This window comes from Chiloscyllium plagiosum, chromosome 4 (genome assembly GCF_004010195.1).
Source record: "Chiloscyllium plagiosum isolate BGI_BamShark_2017 chromosome 4, ASM401019v2, whole genome shotgun sequence".
In the NCBI taxonomy this organism is placed as follows: domain Eukaryota; kingdom Metazoa; phylum Chordata; class Chondrichthyes; order Orectolobiformes; family Hemiscylliidae; genus Chiloscyllium; species Chiloscyllium plagiosum.
In genome coordinates this window covers 65,611,137-65,634,282 of record NC_057713.1, presented here as the reverse complement: position 1 = coordinate 65,634,282, position 23,146 = coordinate 65,611,137, and the positions used below count along the sequence as shown (strand labels likewise).

At 42.5% G+C, this 23,146-nt stretch overlaps 1 protein-coding gene across 2 annotated transcripts in view; it reads left to right on the top strand.

Annotated features, from left to right (window-relative positions):
- atp6v1h (ATPase H+ transporting V1 subunit H) overlaps positions 1–23,146 on the top strand; it is a 179,224-nt gene that overhangs the window by 66,853 nt on the left and 89,225 nt on the right. For both annotated transcript variants that reach the window (XM_043688329.1, XM_043688327.1), the window contains exons 2-4: positions 7,072–7,228; positions 8,325–8,424; positions 10,128–10,217. In XM_043688329.1, the coding sequence (XP_043544264.1) occupies positions 7,125–7,228; positions 8,325–8,424; positions 10,128–10,217 (294 nt within the window). In that variant the 5' untranslated portion in view covers positions 7,072–7,124. The remainder of the gene's footprint in view (positions 1–7,071; positions 7,229–8,324; positions 8,425–10,127; positions 10,218–23,146) is intronic.

The window sequence follows — 23,146 nt, the reverse complement described above, 5'->3', positions numbered from 1 at the left end:
GTATTGGAACTGGTTCTCCTGGGAGCAGATGCGGTGGAGACGAAGGAATTGGGAATATGGGATGGCGTTTTTACAGGGTGGGAGGAGGTGTAGTCTAGGGTGGGAGTCGGTCAGTATATAGTAAATGTTTGTGTTGATTCGGTCGCCCGAGATACAAGTGGAAAGGTCTAGGAAGGGGAGGGAGGAATTTGAGACGGTCCAGGTGAATTTGAGGTCGGGGTGGAAGGTGTTGGTAAAGTGGATGAACTGTTCAACCTCCTCGTGGGAGCACGAGGCAGCGCCGATACAGTCATCGATACTGGCACCACCCCCCATCTTTTCCTCCGCTACATCGATGACTGATTCGGCACTGCCTCGTGCTCCCACGAGGAGGTTGAAGTATTCCAGCAAGGCTCAACACAAGCTGAAGAACAGCACTCATTTTCCATTTGGGGACTCTGCAGCTTTCAGGACTAAATATCAAGTTCAATAAGTTTAAAACGTGAACTCTGTACTCTACATCTTTTATCCACATCCAAACCACAGGCCCTATCATGATATGGGCTGCTTTTGGCTTAGCCAACTCATTTTCACCCAAATGTGATCCCCATCATCAGCTTTTTCTTTCTCCAAGACATGGTATTATCCATTCCTTGGTATCCATCGCGCTCTCCAGCACCTTCAGCATACGTACAGCCTTTTCCTGACAATCAGTTCTGAAGATAGATCGGTGGTCTCAAAACTGAGACAGAAATATTGCTCACTTGCATGTTCTGGTTTAATGGCAAAACTACATAGGTGGTGGTTTACTAAACCTTCAATTTTGGGAAGATATGAAATGATGACTACATATCCACCTGTAATTATTAGCCTATAATGATTGGTAGAATAGATTGTATTCAACTAACAACTTTTAAATTCTTGATGAAGGGCCATGGAGACCCAAGATCCTACAGTGTAAGATTATATAGAGTAAACTAGAAAGGATCTCTTTTCTTTTAGCTTCTATAGATCTTGATCATTATTGGCTTGTAGTAACACCCAGAATATGAAATAGAAATCTTGATTTCTTAAAACATTTAATTGTTTAAATTCTTCAAAAATGGGCACTTGCCAGATTTTGAATTGGCTGCTATTGACCACAATGAGCAAGTTGATGGTTTCTACTAATTTTCAAATCAATGAAAAGTCATCACTTCCTGAAATGTGGCACTGCTTGCAATGTAAGAACATTCCAGACAAGACACCATTAATATGTATGTGCAACACAAAATGATTTTGGATGAAAATGTCATTGGTCTATTTAGGTTCCATAGATGACACAAATTGGAGTTGCAGTAAAGATGATGTTTGGAGCATGGTCCCTTTCCAGACTGAAGAGATTCTCTTTGGCTCATTAAGTCCACACTGACCCTTTGAAGAGCATCCCACCCAGAACCAGACCAACCCTGTAACTACACGTTTAATATTGCTAACCTACCTAGCCTGCATATCCCTGGACATTATGGACAATTTGCTATGGTAAATCTACCTAACCTGCACTACTTTGGACTGTGGAAATAAATCCACACAGACACGGAGTACGTCCAAACTCCATACAGTGACCCAAACCTGGAATCAAACCCCAGGGTCCCTGGTACTAACTCAGTAGTGCTAACCACTGAGCTACCTGAGCCCATGGCATGGTTGCCTTTTTTACTTGGGGCACTGAGTATAAAAGTTGGCAAGTCATGTTGCAACTGTATAAAACTTCTTCAGATAGGCCACATTTGGAGTAGTATATGCAATTAAGTTTGCCGCATCATAGGAAGTATGTGGAGGCTTTGTTGAGGTTGCAGAAAAAGTTTGAGGAAGTTGTATGAATTGGAGTGTGAGAGCTATAAGGAGAGGTTGGACGTACTTGGATTGTTTTTGCTAGAGCGCTGGAGGCTGAGGGGTGATCTGCTAGACATAAAATTGAGAGGGGTGGATAGTCAGTCTCTCTCCCATGGTGGAAATATCAAACACTAGGAGGAGTAGCTTTAAGGTGAGAATGGAAAAGTTTAAAGAAGATGTACAAGGAAATGTTTATTTACACAGGATTGTAGGCACCTAGAATATGCTGCCAAAGAAAGTGGCAAAAGTGGATATGATAGCAAAGTTCAAGAGGCGTTTAGTCAAACATGTACAGGCAGATGTGATCAGTTTGGAATAGCATCATGGTCAGCACAGACATGGTGAGCCAAAGGGTCTGTTTCTGTGCTACATTGTCCTGTGTTTTTCAATGTACTGGTAGATTAAGTCTATCTCGGCCAGTTCTGAAGAAAGGAGACTATAAAACCTGTTATTGTTGACTTAGTGCACACATTTCCACAGTTATCTGCTACAAATCGCAATGGTATCTGACAAGAGTACAAAATCACCTCCTAACTGGGTCTTCACTTTGAGACATTCAGTTACATGCCTGAAGCTATGTACTGGTTTGTTTCATTCACCTTTAACTATACAACTTTGATCAGTATTAAGAGTATTCTGGTAACACCAAAACAGTAAGCAGCCCGAGATTTAGCTCACCACCCACCTGTGATGCCGATATCACCAAAAATTGTTTAATTCCAGAAAAGCCTGTGTTGCACCCATGAAGTGAGCAAGTTCCTATTTTACAACTTCTACGTTCGTTAGCAAATCAACTGCATCTCCTACAAAGCTGATTATGCACAAATCATTTAACAGAACTGCATATTGACTTACTGGATTCTCCACTTGACACAAACTAGTTCTGATATCTTTGATTTTAAATAATTTCCACCTTCCCATTTTTGCTTTCTCTTCTGTATGTCTTGGGATTTGTGTCTTAAACCTTTTACTCAGGTCTTGAATGCAGTGAAAAATTGTACTTTATTTTAACCTTGAATGTTTTTTCTAATCATTTGTGAGAAGCGGGCATTGCTGGTTGACCAGCATTTATTGCCCATTTCTGGCCCCCTTGAGAGAGTGTTGGTGAGCTGGTTTATTGAAATGCTGCAGTCCACCTGCTGTGGGCTGACCCACAATGCCACTAGGGAGGAATTCCAGGATTTTGACTCTGACAGTGAAGGAACAGTGATTAAATTTCCAAGTCAGGGTGGTGTGTCGTTTGGAGGGGAACTTGAAAGCGGAGGTGTTCTATGCATCAGCTGCCCATCCCCTTCTAGATGGAAGTTGTCATGGGTTTGGAAGGTCCTATCTGATGCATTAGTGAATTTTTGCAGTGCCTCTTGTAGATAGTACACTGCTGCTACTGAGTGTAAGTGGGGGAGGGAGTGGATGCTTTTTGATATGCCAAACAAGCATGCTACGTAGTGCTGGATGGTGTCAGGCTTGTGTTATTGAGCTGCTCTTGCCCAGGCAAGTGGGGAATATTCTATCTCGCTGTTGACTTGTGTGTGGTAGATGGTAGACAGGCGTTGGGGGGTAAGGAGGCAAGTTACTTTCTGCAGTATTTCTAGCCTCTTACCTATTCTTGTAGCCATTGCATTTGTGGTGAGTCCTGTTGAGTTTTTGGTCAGTGATAACTCCCAGATGTTGTTAGTGGGCGACTTGGTGGTGAAAAAAACATTGAGTGTCAAGGGGCAGTGGTTAGGTTGTCTCTTATTGGTGATGCACAATCATGCCACAAATGCCAGGCAATGTTACTTGCCACTTGTCAGCCTAAGCCAGGATATTGTCTAGATCTTGTTGCACTTGAATATGGACTGCTTCAGTATCTGAGGAGTTGCAAATGAGATTCTCACTTCTGCCCTTATGATTGGGGTGGGGTTAATGAAGCAGCTGAAGATGGTTGGGCCTGGACACTACCCTGAGGACCTCCTGCAGAGATATCCAGCAGATGAGATGACTGACTTCCAGCAACCCCGACCATTTTCCTATGTGCCATGTATGACTCCAACCACTAGAAAGTTTGCCCTCAATACCATTTGATTCCAATTGTTCTATGGCTCCTTGATGTCACACTTTGTCAAATGTAGCCTTAATCACAAAGGCTGTCACTCTCTCTTTATCTCTGGAATTCCGCTCTTTTTGTCCACATTTGAAGCAAACTTGTGAAGAGGTCAGGAGATTAGTGGTGCTGATGGAACCCAAACCTGGCATTGCTGAACAGGTTATTACTGCACAGGTGCTGCTAGATAGAATACTTCATGACACTTTCCTGATGATTGAGAGTAGACTAATAGGCGGTAATTGGCTAGATTGAATTTGTCTTGTTTTTTACGTTCAGAGTGGACCTGGGCAATTTTGCACATTCAGGTAGATGCCAGTATTGAGACTACTGGAAGCAGTTCGATATGGGAGCGGCAAGTTTTGGAGCACAAATATTGTTGGAATGTTGTCAGGACCTGTTGCCTTTGCATATCCAGTTTTGCCAACCCTTTTTTGATATCACATGGAGTGAATCAGATTGGCTGGAGACTGGTATCTGTAATGTTGGGGGTCACTGGAGGAGGCTGAGATGGATCAACCACTCAACACTTCTGGCTGAACATTACTGCAAATGCTTCAGCCTTGTCTTTTGCACTGATTATACTGGGCTTTTCCATTACTGAGGATGGGGATATTTGTGGAGCGTCTTCCAGTGAGTTATTTAATTGTCCACCATTCATCACTTGATGTGGCTGGACTTGTAGACTTGATCTGATCTGTTAGTTGTGGGATCGCTTAGCTCTGTCTATCACTTGTTTATGCTATTTGGTATGCAAGTAGTCCTGCTTGATGCCTCATCTGCAGGTGTGCCTGATGCCACTCCTTCACTCTTCACTGAGCCAGAGTTGATCCTCTGGCGTGATGGTGGTGGTTGAGTGGGAGATATACCAGACCATGAGGATTTAGATTGTGGAGTATAATTCTGCTCCTGTTGATGGCCAACAGCACCTCCCATGGATGCCCAGATTTGAGTTGCTAGATCTGTTCAGTCAGTCCCATTTGGCACAGTGAAAGTGCCACACAACACAATGCAGGTTATTTTCATCCTGAAAACGGCACTTCGTCTCCACAAGTTCTGTTTGGTTGCTCTTAGTAATACTATCATGGACTGATGCATCTGCAGCTGTCACATTGGTAAAGGTGTGGTTAAGTATGCTTTTCCCTCTTGATTTCTTCCTCACCTGCCACAGACCCAGTCTAGCAGTTATGTCTGTTGGAACCTGAGCAGTAGTACTACTGCCAATCTTGGTAGTGATGTTGAAATTCCTCACAGTAAATTTTTATGCCATTGTCATCCTCCATGCTTCCTCCAAGTGTTGTTCAACATAGAGTACCAATCATCAGCTGAGGGAGGATGGTAATTGGGTTTTCTTGCCCATGTTTAACTGGAGCTGCAAGACTTCATGAGGTCCACAGTGCATATTGAGGACTCCCAGGGCAAGACTATAAGACAAAAGCAGAAGTTAGTGCAATTGACCATTGAGTCTGTTCCGCCATTCAATTATGGCTGGTAAGCTCTTTTTTTTTTTCAACCCCATTCTCCTGCTTTGTCTTCATAATCCTTGATCCTCTTGGCAATCAAGAATCTGTCTATCTCTGTTTCTCTTCCTAACTGTATACCACTGTGCTGCCACCTCTACTGGGTCTGTCCTACTGGTGGGACAGGACATATCTAGGGGTGATGGTGGTGTCTGGGACGTTGTAGGTAAGTTTCCATGAGTGTGATTGTCAGGCTGTTGTTTGACTGGTCTGAGATAGCTCTCTCAATTTTGGCACTAGCTCCCAAATATTAATAAGGAGGACTTTGCAGGGTTGATAGGGCTGTTTTTGCTGCTGCTTTTATGGCTTCTAGATGATGCCAGGTTACCCATCTGGTTTCATTTCTTCGAGATTGGCACAACTGTCTTGCAAGGTTGTTTCGGAGAGTAATTGAGAGTTGACTGCATTGCTGTGGTTCTAGAGTCACATGTAGGCCAGACAAGGTGAAGATGGGAGATTTCCTTCGCTGAAGGACATTAGTGGACTAGATGGGCTTTTCTGAAAAATCATCAATAATGTCATGGGTCATCATAGTCTTAACTCCAATTTTTTAAAAATTGAATTCAAATTCTCTTTTCTGATGTGGCTGGAATCAAACCTGGGTCCTTAGAACATAAGCTGAGTTTCTGGATGATAGTGATAATACCATTAACTGTGAGTCACTTTCAAATTGCACTTCACAACCAGTGTTTTGGGGACGCATCATAATGGAAAGGAAAATTAAAATACTTCCTGTTATGGATAAAACAGGGGGTCATAAAAACTTTTCATTTCATTTATCGCTGGTGATGCTAGTTGATTGTTGACAAAGCCTTGAATTGAGAAACACATTGGATATTTTCCAGAGTCTGTTGTGGATGGCTGACCGTGTTCCTGATAATCCACTGTTATTTTGCAGCTGGCTGGAACTGAGATCCCACTTTCTAACCTTGGAAGAAAGTTACTTTGGGTGTGTATGAGACAAGGGATCAGTGAAACTTTGAGCCCTCACTGGATAGCAACACAGATTTCAAAATCAGCTAATTTAAATTGACCAAATGAGTTTGTAGTCAACATTGTAAACGCTAATCCCAATGTTGAATGACTTGTGCTAATAATGTAGTTGTGGGGGCTGGGGTGGTGTAATTGATTTGTATGATACACTTGCTTTTTGCAGTTGTTAGTGTAATTGCAGAATACTTTTCCAAATTCCTAAATGCTTTGGAATGTTTAAAATTACTTAGAATCAATTTCTGTTCTCGTGAGCGCAGACATGTAAAATAGGATACGTTACTGTTGTGCTGCTCGTTGTCTTAAGCATGTTCAAAATCAGTTTAATGGTTTACTGTGGCTTGAACGGTCCTGCCAGTGATTCTGCCTTTGCAGTGAATGTACATGAAAATATAATCAGTTTTGCCCATTTTATTAAAAAGAAGGGATTCTGTATGAAATGCTTTCATAAATGTTGACCACAATATTCACGTTTTCCTTGCAGCATTAATTCGAACAGGGTGAAATTCAGTGTGGACATACACTAGAACAACTAGATAGCTATTTCCAATAATTAGTTACCTTGTGAATGATGATCTGGAGTCTAAGACTGCTGTCAGTGAAATTGTTCATACTTTCTTCCAGTGAAATTGTTCGTCTTCTAACTATTCAAACATACACTCAAATCTTTGAGCAAGATGGACATCAGAGGTGCTGTGGATGCTGCAGTTCCTACCAATATTATTGCTGCAAAGGCTGCAGAAGTTCGAGCAAATAAGGTCAACTGGCAGTCCTATCTTCAGTGAGTATAAATAAATTGTTTAATTTAATTCACAGCAATGTCCACCATGGGCAAAAATGTGGTAATTAAGAATTATGGTGCAGAGAGGTGTAACATTATTCTCATGTGGCAATCAGAAACCTGGCACAGATGGGGATAACAAGGTACTACAAATTGTTGGGTATGTGGTGTTCAGGAAAGTTAGGGAAGGATGAGAAGCTTGAAAGGTGATGGTAATAAATTAAGAACAGCATTGCAGCCATGGTGAAGGAGCATGCCCTACGGGTCAAAGATTCTGGCTCAAGCCATAGAATAAAAAATGCATAATTTCATTGCTTATGTAGCATCTAGGCCACCAGTAAATGGAAAAGATGCAGAGAATGCATTTTCTGGGAAATTAGTTCTGGTTCAATAGTTATGGTAATATGATGTAACAAGAAAAGATGCACTGGCAGACTTGGGACTGAGTCAGTAATTAGATTTAGGTGACAGTGATCGTGATATCATAAGTTTCATGTTGGCTATTGAAAAGGATAATGAACAAGCCAGACTAAGAATTTTCGGAGGGAAAGCTAACTACAGTAAGATAAGAAATGGGTCTAAGCCAGAAGTTAAAATATAGAATTAACTGGGCCTATACATTAGGCATTCAAAAGGTTTAAGATATCCTTCGCAGAACATGTGGGAGTTACCATTCAGTTTAAAGGCTCAGTTTGCATTAAGAGGTTTGAAGATATATCAAGCTTGTGCTTGGAGGAAAAAAAAATCTGTGGCGTAATCCCACAACCCAGAATTGTTTCTGGGCCTTAGAAGTAAACCAGTTATGGAAGTATAAAAGAAGCAACCCCACTGGAAGTTGGGCAAAGCTGAATTTTTTTTACAAGATTTGTAATTCTGGGAAGGGTGACATGGACCAAATTTTATTTTTTTAGTTTAAAGTAAATCTATCTTATATAAAATAACATTTTGTCATTTGATGCTGTAAGCATTATTTTACAAAAGTAAAATCTTATTGTTGTCATCTCACTTAGTTGAAAGTATCATTGGAGGTATCATAAAATTACACATTAATGATGATTCAGAGCATTATGTGCTGATATTTGTGCTTTTTTATAAGAGGACAGATGATTTCAGGTGAAGATTGTGAATTCATTAAAAAGTTTGAAGCAGCTCGTTCAGAAGATAAACAACGGATACTGGATAATGAAGGCCATCAGGTAAAGTCTGGAATTGGTGTGTATTTATTTATTTTCTGTTTTAAATTTAATGCTTGGGCTTCTTCAAGTAGATGACTTTCACATTGAGTGGAAGATACTTTTACTGAGTAATTTTTGATAATGCTGGTGAATTGCAGTGAAATTTTGAGTTCTTTGTATTATAGTGAGTTTCCCATTTTTTAATTCTTTTTTTCCTCTGAGTTCCCCATTCCTTCATAACTATTGATTGTTTTCAAAAATAAAACAAATTCTTAATGTCTGTTATTCAGCTACCAATCTGGATCTAGTAGAGTTTTAGGAATGAATTTGGATTTCATTGAAAAATTTTAATATGGTCTGGATGATTTATAATTGTTTGAATTACAAGCTAATGTAGAATGCTTGTGTATAAAAATAGTGATCATTTTTTTGATGGCTGTTAATAATTTTCAGCTATTAGGGTGGCCCATTTGAAAAATTATCAGCTATTCTGTTTGGAACGTGCAAAAATTGTCTGCCTTTGAATATTGACAATTTTGTTGTTGAATATGTTAAAAATCCACTTTCAGATCTTTATCTGAAGCCAGGTCTGACCCAAAGTACTATGATCTTCCCTGGCAAGCTAATCCTGGATCCCAGCCAGCTGAAAGTCTGTTCTGTTAATAGAAACCTGATCTACACCAATGACCCAGCTGGATTAAAATTTAAGCAAAGCTTAGTTAACTATCAGTTGTCATAAACTGGCAAACTTATTTATAGAGCATTGCCGTGGACAAAGCTCTACTTGTCAACTAGTCATCAGTTTCCTCTTCTACCAAATTTTTTTTTGTCTCTTTGGTAATTTTTGTGAACTGCCCTGATGAGTGCAAGAAAGGCTTTGGCAAAAGGTTTTTCCATCAATACTCTGGTTTTTGTACTATCAAACTACTACATGCATATATCTACATTCTGTGAATTGTGATGGCAGTGGTTCCAATCTTTCTTCGCCAACGCATAGCTGATCAGAATCTCTTGCTCTTACTGTCTGCTATTGGCCTATATTGGAAAGATTTACAAATTTGTATTCCATCTGTTTTGATTGCGTTATGAATGCATCGTCCTTGGCCATCAAGTCCTGGAGTGAATGTTAAACCTGGATCTTCTGACTCTGAGGCAAAGTCTGAGCCACTGTTCACAAGATCTTCATTAAAATAAAAATGAGATCTGTTTTATTTCGTGTTGCAAAATTTGTAATTTTGAGGAACACTAATCGGGAAGTTTTTTTCCAAAAAAACAGTAGAATGCAACTTGCATTTTGGTACCATGGGCAATATATATTCTGAGAGTCTTTCACACTACAAAAGTACACAAAATTCCTGTTTTACTTCTTTGCCAGTTTGTAGATTTCTAAGTATTAAAGTGTATTCCATCTACTAATAGGAAAAGGAAGTGTGTTTTTGGCTTTTAGATTTTGCCATTCTGTTACTGCAATAAATAGCTGTTTTGATATTCTTTCCATAGGTCCTAATGTTGAGGGGGGGGTGAGAAATCCCAAGTTCATAACTGAAGGCAGACATAATTCAAGATTATGCAATGTCATTGGGGCCAACATTAATTGTATTTCAGAAGAAATGCACTGTCACTGTTTATATGGATTAAATGTTGTGTACAAGTGAATGTGCTACTTCAAATTTGAAAGTAGTTGAAATTGTGTGTAAAGATTATAAATGTTTGTTTTATTTTAGTGTGCTAAAACCTTTTTGAACTTAATGACGCACATATCTAAGGAGCAAACGGTGCAGTACATTCTGACGATGATTGATGACATGCTACAGGTATGTTTACTGTTGCTGAATATGTTTGAGCATTGTCTGTTTGTTTCAAAATACTCAAGGACTCTGCTTACACAACTTTCAGGAAGTGATCCCAAGACTTATGACCCTTGAAAATGTCTCTTAATCTTTACCTTAAGTGTGTGTCCCTTGGTTTATAAACAGTCATCCTTAGTTCCATGTTCTCCCATAAGAAGAAACCTCCTCTTCACATTTATCTTGTGAAGACTCCTGAGGGTCTTTTTATTTCAGAAAAGTCACTTTTTCATCTTATGCATGTCCAATACATAGTCTGTTCAACCTTTCCTACTAAGATAACCCTTGCATAAGGCATTATTCTAGTGTACCTTCTGTACGCAAGCAGTTCACTATCGTCTGCATATGAGAATTAGGATGGGCAATGAATATTGATCCAGTCAATGGTGCCCACATCAGATTTACTAAAACAATATTAATTATTGTTTAATCAATCTGCTCCCTTAAGTGATCTTGCCTTTATTATTTCTCAATCGTACCTGAATTGTTTGCTTATTTTACTGTCCTGAACTTGCACTTTAGAGAGAGCAATGACAAATACCATCATTAACAGAACTACTGCTCCATTTATTCCTAGCTTTGTCTTTCCTAAGCATAGTGTATCCTTCAAGATTTGTATTCAAATCATGTCATGCTGTACTCATGCCCCTGTTATAGCTATAACATTGTATTTGTGGAAGAATCTATTGCTAAGGATGGTAAAAGTTAGAGAAAACAAAATCAATAGAGCACCTTTTTTTTTTTATTTTTATCCCCCCCCATTAATTATCCTAACTGTAGTACTGTATTGTAAGTCACTCTAAGTTTATAGATTTATAGAACATAGAACATAGAAGAATACAGCGTAGTACAGGCCCTTTGGCCCTCGATGTTTCGCCGATCCAAGCCCACCTAACCTATACTAACCCACTATCCTCCATATACCTATCCAATGCCCGCTTAAATGCCCATAAAGAGGGAGAGTCCACCACTGCTACTGGCAGGGCATTCTATCAACTTACGACTCGCTGAGTGAAGAACCTACCCCTAACATCAGTCCTATATCTACCCCCCCTTAATTTAAAGCTATGCCCCCTTGTAATACCCGACTCAATACGCGGGAAAAGGTTCATACTGTCGGCCCTATCTAACCCCCTAATCATCTTGTACACCTCATTCAAGTCACCCCTAAACCTTCTTTTCTCTAATGAAAACAGCCCCAAGTGTCTCAGTCTTTCCTCATACGATCTTCCTTCCATACCAGGCAACATCCTGGTAAACCTCCTCTGCACCCGTTCCAGTGCCTCCACATCCTTCCTATAGTATGGCGACCAAAACTGCACACAATATTCCAGATGCGGCCGCACCAGAGTTTTATACAACTGCATCATGACCTCAGTACTCCGGAACTCAATTCCTCTACCAATAAAAGCCAGTATGCCATATGCCTTCCTCACCGCACTATTTACCTGGGTGGCAACTTTCAGAGATCTGTGTACATGGACACCAAGATCCCTCTGCTCATCCACACTACCAAGTATCCGACCATTAGCCCAGTACCCCATCTTTTTGTTATTCTTCCCAAAGTGAATCACCTCACACTTAGCTACATTGAATTCCATTTGCCACCTTTCTGCCCAGCTCTGCAGCTTCTCTATATCCTGCTGTCACCTGCCACATCCTTCCTCACTGTCAACAACTCCTCCGACTTTCGTATCATCATCACCTTTTATGTCTGTAAATAAAAGGCCGAGTTGACTTTTGATGAGGGTCCAGCTTCAGTTGCTGCTTAATTAGGCCCAGCTGTGCTTCTTGACACCTTAAAGGCCTTGCTTTAGGCTGTGACTTGCAGGATTTAAACTGAAGAACTCCCTTTATAATGCCACTTGCGGTACTGGAAAAACCAGCTCTGGTTAGAGTGAATTAGTTATCTAGTCCAGATGGCTAACATACAGCAAGAGAATATGGATAAGCAATCATTCTGTTCATAATTATCAGTTCCTTATCATATCTTGCTATCAATTTACCAAGCTGTTGTTCGTTGAATGCTGCAGAGCCTAGTGCTGGTGTTAGGTTCTTTACCTGAGGTTTCATACACAAGATGCAATTCGCATATTCCAACTTCTGCAAACAGTTAGTTTATTAAAGCTTGTATAAGCTAGATGACTCCCCTGACACTCTATGCTGGTCATGCGAAAGAGTCAAAGTGAGGCACTGAACAAAGGAAATACATTCTGTTTATACAGGTGAGTTGGTAAGGCTCACAGGTACTTCAGCCACTCTTTCTCTCTCACACTCACTCTCTCTCACCTACACACACATAGGATGAAGTCATCCTCCGAGATAATGTAAATGCCCTAATCCTGGGGAATCGTTATGACACCTTCACGGAATCAGGAAATAGTTTGTATATGTCCAAACTTCGGAGTGGCCCTGCAAATGAGTTCTGGCTCCATTACTTCCCCAGACAATGCAGAATGTGATATGCTTCAGTATCAGGGGATGATCACGCAAATGAACCTGATTGGCTGGGAGATGGCTATAAAAGTATTTCTGAATGGAAGGGACTGAATGAGAGTTTAATTTGATAGTAAGAGAGTAGTAGTAAATGCTTGCCTAAATGAAGTGGGAGTCATCTGCATTCCTGCATAAATGTCATCCCTGTGCACTTCCAGCATGTTCAAGTTCACGGTGGCTCAGTGGTTAGCACTGCTGCCTCACAGCACCAGGGCCCCGGGTTCAATTCCAGCCTCTGGCGACTGTCTGTGTGGAGTTTGCATGTTCTCCCAGTGTCTGTGTGGGTTTCCTCCTGGTTTTCCGGTTTCTTCCTGGTGATGCAGTTTCCTCCCACAGGTGAATTGGCAATCCTAAAATTGTCAGGGGTAAATGTAGGGGAATGGGATTGGGTGGGTTACTCTTTGGAGGGTCGGTGTGGACTTGTTGGGCCGAAGGGCCTGTTTCCATACTGTAGGGAATGTAATCATAATTACGTAATTATCGGACAGTTTAACCCTTTTTTAATACTACATTAATGTCTAGAGAGATCAACCAATTTAACCTTTTAACGTTACATTCCACCCTTATCATTCCATGATAACTCCCCTAGTTAGGGGCTGAGAAGGGCCTTAACAGCTTATTCATAATGATCCTTCAGCCACTGTTTAAGCAAGCCATTGAGACACAGCGTACAATGAGTAGGACAGCAAAAATTAATAGCTCGAGAAGCAAGTAGGATCCCCCAGGCAGCCATCCAAATCAGTCTTTGAAATTCTGAGGGCCCTGTCTGAAATCATCTAATTGGTGCTGAATGGAGTTGCATGTTATGTTCTGGATGTAGGTTTGCTTGCTGAGCTGGAAGGTTCATTTTCAGTCTCCAGATGAAGCACTGCTGGTGTTTCCTGCTTCCTATGCAGTTCTTCGTCTGGAGGCTCACTGACTATGTTACCTAGTATGGTGATGAAACGTCTGAAAATGAACCTCCCAGCTCAGTGAGCTAACCTACATCCAGAACCTCAACCTGACCTACAGATCTTCTCAAAACTTGCTAATGTGTTTTGTATGATTCATCCATAACATAGGTAGTGCATTCATTTCCCACAATTGTACAGACGCAGTCCTTATTGAGCGAATAAATAGTCAATGGCATGTCTGGTCTGTGCAGCAGGTCAGGCAGCATCCAGGGAACAGGAGAATCGATGTTTCGGGCATAAGCCCTTCAGGCTTATGCCCGAAACATCGATTCTCCTGTTCCCTGGATGCTGCCTGACCTGCTGCGCTGTTCCAACAACACATTTTCAGCTCTCATCTCCAGCATCTGCAGACCTCACTTTCTCCATGTCGGGTCTGTAATGTGTCGAGCCTTACAAGTAACTGCATTTAGTGCCCTTCTGGTACTGTTTCCAAGAATGGTTCACCCACAAATGAGGTCATTTCTGTTCTTTGCTGTGATTGTCCCTGCTGATCCTCCTAGGGACAGCATCCCCAAGAACCCATAGCCCAGGGAGGATCCCAGAGTTACTGGGTCCCTCCAATCTGCACAGAATCTTTCACTAGCAGCTCAGGCTACTATTCTGTGGTGGGTAGGGACCTTCTGTGGACACGGGACAGTGAGTGGTCCCGCTGTCCCTACAGTGAATAGGATAGGGAGCATCTGGGTGCCCGTTGTGAAGGTTCCATTGAGAAGGAACGCAAACCCTATTTTGGCCCGGGAGCACGTAATTGTTGTACAGCTGTCAGTCGCGAACTACATGTACCGCCAGCTCCTGTCCTGGCTGGAGTTTCCCCCGATCAGATCATCTGGTAATCAGAAAAAGGATATGCCCTAAAAGCCGAGCTGACATGGGTACCGTTGCAATGCCTGCAAATGAACTGCTGTCCTGAAGTATCATTTAAGTGCCTTTGCTTGTCACAGGTGCAGGTGAACAATCCATGGCTAGCTTGGTGAAGTCTGTGGGTACATTGTCTCTGGGCACAAGAGGCGTTCGTGGGGACCAAGGCATAGGTACAACCCCACCCCTGTCCTGAGAAGCAGTGCCTTCTCTCCCCTGGATCCCGTGTAGTTAGTTAGGGGACTGAGTGTTACCAGAATTCATCAGCTCTCTGCGCTGACCTGAAGCCACCCTTCTAAGCCCTCCCACTCTGGCCTACACAGATATCTATCGTGTACAGGTTAAGGGGATCCCACCTGGGAATGGCAACAAATAATGCACCTACAGAGTAGAAGAGTGGATAACATACAGTCCGATTACCGTGCAAATGCATAGGAGTCTTAAAAATACAAATTGTCCTCTAGGTCGAATACCGCGATGGCGGCTAATACAGTTATTAGGTTGTTTGAGGGAGCCATTGTTTACAGTCACTTAAGTGGACTCAGCTGCTTTGTCCTTGGACTTTGACTGCCATCGATGCTCATAGGAACATCTGGTACGGTCCTTTCCACCTGTGTCCGAACTTTGGGGTGTTCAGTTTTTGGTCAGCCCGAGCTGTCTTGTCTGCAAGTTGGAAAGTCTGTCCGGGTCATTAGAGTCCTGGTACACTGTTTGTGGTGGTGATCCGAAGGTGTTCCTGACTTGTGAGTAAAGGAACTTGAGAGACTAGGTTAGCTGCTGAAAGTATGCCTGCATTTCCTCTCCCATAATATTTAGGTCTATGCGGGTGGGTGGGTTCGTGCGTATCTCCCAAGGGGTCCTACTGGGTAGGCTGTAGATTATCTCAGTTGCCTACAGTCCAGTGGTTGCGGCTGGGGTAATCTTCATGTGACACAGGGCAAAAGGCAAGAACCACTGTTGAGGCAGTGTTATGAGTAGTTGGAAAAGCCTCGATCCATCTACTAAATACATCAAAACAACAAGGCGATACTTATAGCAAAGTACATGCAGAAGTTCAATAAAAGCAAGCTGAATACATTCAAATGGACCTGCTGGTGTGGTGAAAGGGTTAAAATTGTGTCCCAATACATGTGTGAATCTAACCGGAATGGAGGTGTTGCTTAGTCCCGTGTGAATCTTATTACACACCTCCCCGTGTGAATCTTCTTATCTGTATGTAACCAGAATGGAATGTGTTTTTTAGCCTTGCTCTGCTGTTCACATGAATGTTTATATCTGGAAAAGAGTATATCAGCTGGAAAAGTCTCCAGTTCGGTGAGTCTGCTCCGGGGTTACGTTTAACCGCCGAGCGTGGGTTGTTGGCAACCGCTCTACGAGAACTGACGGCTCCCAGTTCCGGTAACACGTAGAGTGAGTATAAACCAGACCCGTTGTAAGTACGAGACCTGGTTGAGGCGACGCTGCGGGGAATAAAATACCCATATTCTAGCAGACTCGCCTCTTGGCTGTTTGTTCTGTGTCAGACGACTTTCCTGCGAGCCTGGTCCTTGACCTTGAGAATTTTCTAAAACAACTGGGTTTGTTTGCACTGGAATGCAGGAGGCTGAGGGACAATCTGATAGAAGTTTATAAGATTGTGAGTGGAATGTACAAAGTGGAAAGTATGAGGCTTTTTCCCAGGATTGGAGGGGTTAATTACGAGGGGACACTGGGGCAGGCAGTGGGGGGTGCTGGTGTTGGGGGTTGTGGTTGGATGTTTAAAAGAAATGTGCAAGGCACGTTTTCCACACAAAGGGTGGTGAGTGCCTGGTGGTTGTGGCGACGCTGCGGGGGATAAAATGCTCATATTCTAGCAGACTCGCCTCTTGGTCGTTTGTTCTGTGTCAGACTACTCTCCTACGAACCTGACCTTGAGAATTTTTTAAAACAGCTGGCAAGGGAGGTTTTCCTGTTACACACTGCACGCCTTGACCTGCATTATCTTACTGACACATCAAACATGATCTGACTCACTTTTGAACTGCCTTGGCCAGTCGGGTGGCCACTAACTATGCAACATGATACTACTCATTCCCCCCTTGGTATGGTATGTATCAGCATGAAGGCAATCAATGAGCATTGGTAACAAGCTATCAGGTATACATACTTGACTGATGGGGGGGGGGGGGGGGGGAGATGTCAAGAAATGGCTGCACCAAAGGCAGTCATGGGGAGCTTCGGAAAGCTCCTCTGGAGAGGCACTGAGGAAAGTGGCCAGGTTAATGGTCGAATAGTAGGAGAAGGTCAGAAGAGGATTGTTAAGAAGGGCTGCCTCGTAACAACTAAGTTGAGTCTCTGTAAGGTGTTGGTTCTGGTGGGAAGTCTGGAGGACTACAGTCATGTGTGACAAATACAGTTGAGGGTTTTTGGAGGGTTATGTTGGATGTGGCTGTCACAAGGGAGTAGATAGCCGGCACAATTTGTGAGCAAGGCGGGGTTCCCCGGTGACCGGGTCGAAGCGAGTTGAGTGATAGGCCACTGGCCACTTGTGTTCTGAGTCTGGATTAAAACAATTGCTCAGTCCTCCAGGATAGTGGCATACAGCTAGGAGGGTCTGTCATACAGTGGTCTCCAGAGGGTTGGGGCACTGGCGAGGGCTGCCTTTAATTCGTTGAAAGCTAACTTCGGGTTTTCTGTTAGAATGAAAGTCCCTGAGGCCTTATTGGAAACTAAAGGGATTACCTGCTTGGTAAGTGATGTTACATTAGGGAGCCACTGTTGGCAGTAGTTCACCACGCTGAAAAAGGCATTCAATTGCTTAGTGCTCATGGGTGGAGGGGTTGCCAGGATGGATGTGATGCAGTCTGGGGTCAACTGCTGGTCTGAAGCACTGAGCAATGTCGCCAGAAATGTAGCTTGCCGCTGGGTGTGCTGAACCTTGTTGGATAGTATTACATATTCCCAAGAGTGAAGGGAGTTTAGGAGACAGTTGGTATCTGCAATGTTAGCAGATTCTGAGGGGCTAGCTAGGATTAAGTTATCCACATATTGGACGACTGGAGCCGTCTGAGAGCTGAAGCTCAGAACTGCCGGTGCGATACCTGGGAGAATAAAATGGGCGAGTGGACAAATCCCTGGGGGAGTTGCTTCCAGGTGTATTGCTGACCCTTAAAGATCAAAGCAAACAAATACTGAGGCTCTGCTATCAGGAGGAGAGCAAATAAAGCATGATGTAGGTCAACGATGGTGAAAACACAGCCGCTGGCAAGGATATTGCTGAGAATGGCACGACCGGATGTAGTGGCTGGACCATTCTGTTGATCTGTCGGAGATCCTGTACTAACCTCCACTCTGGGTGTCCTGGCTTCGGGACAAGTAGAATGGGGGTGTTACAGGGCAATTGGCAGGGTACTAGAACTCCCTGTTGGAGGAATGAGTCTATCAAAGCTGATGTCTCTTCTATGGCTTCTGGTCTTTGGGGGGTATTGAAGGCAGTTCTGCTCCTGGTGTAATTTGGGTCTTGATAGGATCCACAGGAGTGCATGCTACTTCATGTTTAGAGGCCGATCAGAGGTCAGGGAAGGGTTCTTCTGAGGGGTCGTGTCGGGGCTGATAGTGGCGAAGTAAACCCACAACAGTGAAAGGGCTAGCGTAATAAGTTAACTTCCCATTAGTCAGTGATACGAGAGTCTGACTGCTGCTGTAACTGGTGTGCTAAAAATCCCAGGGCCTTTGCTTTGTATCCCTCGTTCACAGACAAGGTAATGTGGAGAGAAACTGACCCTGGTTGATTCCAGAGATGGATAGGAATGTCTGCTAAAAGGGTAGATCCCTCTTTACCTTCAATGTGCCTTAGGATAACAGTGATAGTGGAGTCTAAGAAGGGGGCAAAGGTGGCTACCAGCTTGGTGGAGGCTCCATTGGAATTGTAACAAAGGATTACGTGGGGATCAGGGGCTTACGGAGGAGGGGTAAAATCCTTTGGCTGCAATTCGACAGCCTACCATTGGGAGCATGCAATAAATCCAGAACTGTCTCTTGGTAGAATTATGTCTAATTGTAATGCTCTCATCAAGGCAGAGAATCTAGACTTGAAGGGCACACAACAAATCCCTCCCTGCTTGGTTAATCCCTAAATTAGGGGTTGGAGTGAATTGAACCATACAAGTTTGGGTTCCAAACTGAACTGAGTGATTCTGTTAGGGGATACTCCCTCTCCTGCCCAGTTACTCCATTAAGATGTATAAAGGTGGGTTTGCCAGAACTGTTCCTTGTTCTGGGGGTCATCACTGCATAATTGATAAAGGAGTTCCAGCCCCTGGAGACGTGGGATTGATTGAATGTTAAGTATTCGAGAAAGAGATCAAGATGAATCCTACTTTGTGACCCATCCATCTCACACAACCAACACTCAGACGATCGCTTATTTAGTTCACCTGGAAGCTCCGTGTATGTTGAAATCCCACTGCTGCCACCTGAGGTTTCATACACGAGATGCAATTCTCACTCACCAACTTCTGCAAACAGTTAAAGTTTATTAAAGCTTGTACAAGCTAGGTGACCCCTCTGATACTCTTCACTGGTCGTGCAAAATCGAGTTAAAATGAGGCCTCGATCAATGGAAACATATCCTCTTTATACAAGTCAGTTGGTAATGCTCACAGGTACTCTGCCCACTCTTCCCCCGCCATAACCACATGTTACCCCAGGTACGATGGTAGGGTGAGGTCATCCTTGGAGAGAAGGTAAATGCAGATGCCCTAATCCTGGGGAATCATCGTGCAAATGATTTCCTGACTCCGTGATTTCCCCAAGACAACGTAAGTGTGATATGTCCTAGCTTTAGAGCAATCCTGCAAACGAGTTCTGGCTTTGCTACTTCCCCAGACTGTAGGTGTGATATGCTTCAGTATCGGGGGATGGTCACACAAACGAACCTGATGGGCTGGGGGATGGCTATAAAAGTATTACTGAATGGAAGGGGCTGAATGATGGTTTAATTTGATAATAGTAGGAGAGTAGTAGTAAATGGCGGACTAAATGGTGTGGGAGTCGTATTCATTTCTGCATGAACGTTGTCCCCACCCACTTCTACCATGTTCAAGTTCTGGAGGAAGACAGTACAGCTAAACCCTTCAATATTACATTAATGTCTAGAGAGAGTCCAATTTAATCTTTTAACATTACAGTGGGTTCTGAACTATTTACAATTTGTGATTTAGGTGAAGGGACTGAATTTGCTGATGATAGAGATGGGTGGAAAAATAAGTCGTCAAGTGGAGTTGGGGAAACAAGTGTAATAAGTGAGTGGGCAAATTTGGCAAATGATATACAATATGAGAATATGTGCATTTGTTTGTTTTGGGTGGAAGAATTGAAAAGCCAAATGATTGGAGAAGAACTGTAGGAAACATTGATTCATTTCATATGTTACCCAGATCATGCTACTTCACCTGATTAGGGAGAAAGCCAATGATTTGTATTCTTTACAAGCAGTCAAGTTGTTTTAAAGCTGTTCTGGACTTTGGTTCGTTTACATATGGAGTACTCTGTGCATTTCTGGCCTCCTTGTTTGAGGATCATGTTAGATGAGATTCTTTCACCTGATTCTGGAGCAGAAGGAGCAATCTTGAGGAAATATTGAGCAGAGTGGGGCCACATCCATTGGAGTTAAGAAAGAAAGGTGATCTTATTGAATCATAAGATTTTGAAGGTAGTCGTCAAGATGGATCCTGAGAGAATGTTCCTCTGTTTGGAGAGCTTAGAGCTAGGATATGTAGATTTAAGGTCTTTTTAAGAATGCGATGAGGATAATTTTGAGGGTAGTTAGTCTGTGGAATTTTCTTCTGCAGTGAGAATTGATGGCTGAGTCTTTGAATATATTAAAGCCTTTTGATTACTGGTTATGAGGAGCACAGCTAGGGCCATAATCAAATGTCAGGTTGGGTATGAAGGGTCAAATGACCTACTTCTGCAACTTCTTGTCTTTCTTTCCATGTTGCTGAAGCATGGACATAGCCGATGGATCTTTAGATATGAGTCAGGTTGGCTCCAAAACATTTCCAGCAATGAAGTAAGAATGTTTGGAGTAAATACATTTTAACATCAGTGATTACAACAAATAATTGGGGTATAAGTTAAGTAGATAGGCACTTCGAGAGCTTTGAATTCATTATGGTGAGCCAATATAGATTTGTTAAGGAAGATAGTCCTTGAGTAACCAAGTTTGATGTAGGAACAACAAGTTGAAGAAGGAATGGATAGATTTCAAAAAAGAGATTTTGAAGAATCATAAGCCTTCTTTATATGATCAAGATTTGTGGAATAGAAGAGGAATTCATCAGCTTGGATGCAAAATTAGTTAAGGACAGAAAAAGCAAATCCGTATAGGTGTTTATTTTACACAATGCTATTGTCTAAGAATTATTTGGACATTTTCTGACTTGATAATGGAATAGGGAGTAAAATTTCAAACTTTGCTTAAATTTGGAGGTGAGGCAGACTAAAGATAACAATTGACTGCAACAGGAATTATGCTAACGATGGTTAGACGAGTGACAGATCTTAAGATGAAAGTGAGGCTTAATGAACTTTGGCAGAAAAGGTAGGCTGAGGAAATATGGACTTAAGAGCACAGTTCTAAATTGTCAGAATAATGGATCTGAGGTTCATGTGCATAGACATTTGAAAATAACAATGTGTTGAATGAACAGTAAGCAGACTATGTGAGCTCTTGGATGTGGTCAATAGTATTGAGTACAAAGCGTGGAGGTGATTCTGCACCCTTAAAGTTCTGGTTTGGCTACACAGCATCACATTCCATTCTAATGGCCATGTTTTTGGAAGATTGTTCTCATCTGCACAATGAAATTTTGAGGTACTTGTTGTTTAAAAAGTACAGGTTTTATGACCGGTAAAGTGAAAAGCTGTTGCCATTAGCTGGTTGTATTCCCAGTCTCTGCACACATTTTGGGGATGTAATATAGGAAGAGCACTCGAACTCCCTGCCTACAATGTTTGGAGAGTCTGAGGCAATCAGTGATTTTTAAAGAGTGCTTGTAGAGGCAGGTGAGGGAAACTAGCAGAGCTGTCTATAAAGATTAGGGAAATGAGACTGACTGGATTGCTTTACAGTCATTGACTGTGGATGAATGCCCTCCTTTTATGCTTTAATGATTTCTGATTTTTGTTCATCAATATTGGAGTAGACTGCAGGTATTTGAGAGCATGTGCGATAAGGTCCTTTTGATCAAACATTAGAAGTGACTGTACATAAAACAGAGATTGAAGTGTAAGTTGAATGTTCAGTCTTGTTGTGAAAGTATGTCTCAAAGTTTGCAGATGATACCAAGTTGGGTGGGAGAGTGAACTGTGACTCGGTGCAGAGATCCTTCATGATCTGGACAGATTGGGTGAGTGGGGAATTCAATACCAGATGCAGTATAATTTGGATAAATGTGAAGTTAGTCACTTTGGAAGCAAAAACAAGAAGGCAGCTTACGACATGAATGGCTGTAAATTGGGAGATGGGAGTGTGCGGCAGGACCTGGGTGTCCTTATGTACCAGTCACTGAAGGTAAGCATGTAGGTGCAGCAGATGGTAAAGGAGACAAATGGTATGTTGGCCTTCATTTTGAGAGGTTTCGTGTACAGGAACAGGGATGTGTTGTTGCAGTTATACAGGGTCTTGGTGAGGCTATGCCTAGAGTATTAGTCATAGAGATGTACAGCATGGAAACGGACCCTTCGGTCCAACCCGTCCCGACCAGGTATCTCAACCCAATCTAGTCCCACCTGCCAGCACCCGGCCCATATCCCTCCAAACCCTTCCTATTCATATACCCATCCAAATGTCTCTTAAATGTTGCAATTGTACCAGCCTCCACCACTTCCTCTGGCAGCTCATTCCATACATGTACTACCCTCTGTGTGAAAAAGTTGCCTGTTAGGTCTCTCTTAAATCTTTCCCCTCTCACCTAAACCTTATGCCCTCTAGTTCTGGACTCCCCGACCCCAGGGAAAAGACTTTGTCTATTTACTCTATCCATCCCCCTCATAATTTTGTGAACCTCTATATGGTCACCCCTCAGCATCTGTCACTCCAGGGAAAACAGCCCCAGCCTGTTCAGCCTCTCCCTATAGCTCAAATCCTCGAACCCTGGCAACATCCTTGTAAATCTTTTCTGAACCCTTTCAAGTTTCACAACATCTTTCCAATAGGAAGGGGACCAGAATTGCACGCAATATTCCAACAATTCCTGTACAGCCGCAACATGCCCTCCCAACTCCTGAACTCAATACTTTGACCAATAAAGGAAAGCATACCAAATACCTTCACTATCTTATTTACCTGTGACTCCACTTTCAAGGAGCGATGAACCTGAACTCCAAGGTCTCTTTGTTCAGCAACACTCCCTAGGACCTTACCATTAAGTGTATAAGTCCTGCTAAGATTTGCTTTCCCAAAATGCAGCACCTCGCATTTATCTGAATTAAACTCCATCTGCCACTTCTCAGCCCATTGGCCCATCTGGTCAAGATCCTATTGCAATCTGAGGTAACCCTCTTCGCTATCCACTACACTTGCAATTTTGGTGTAATCTGCAAACT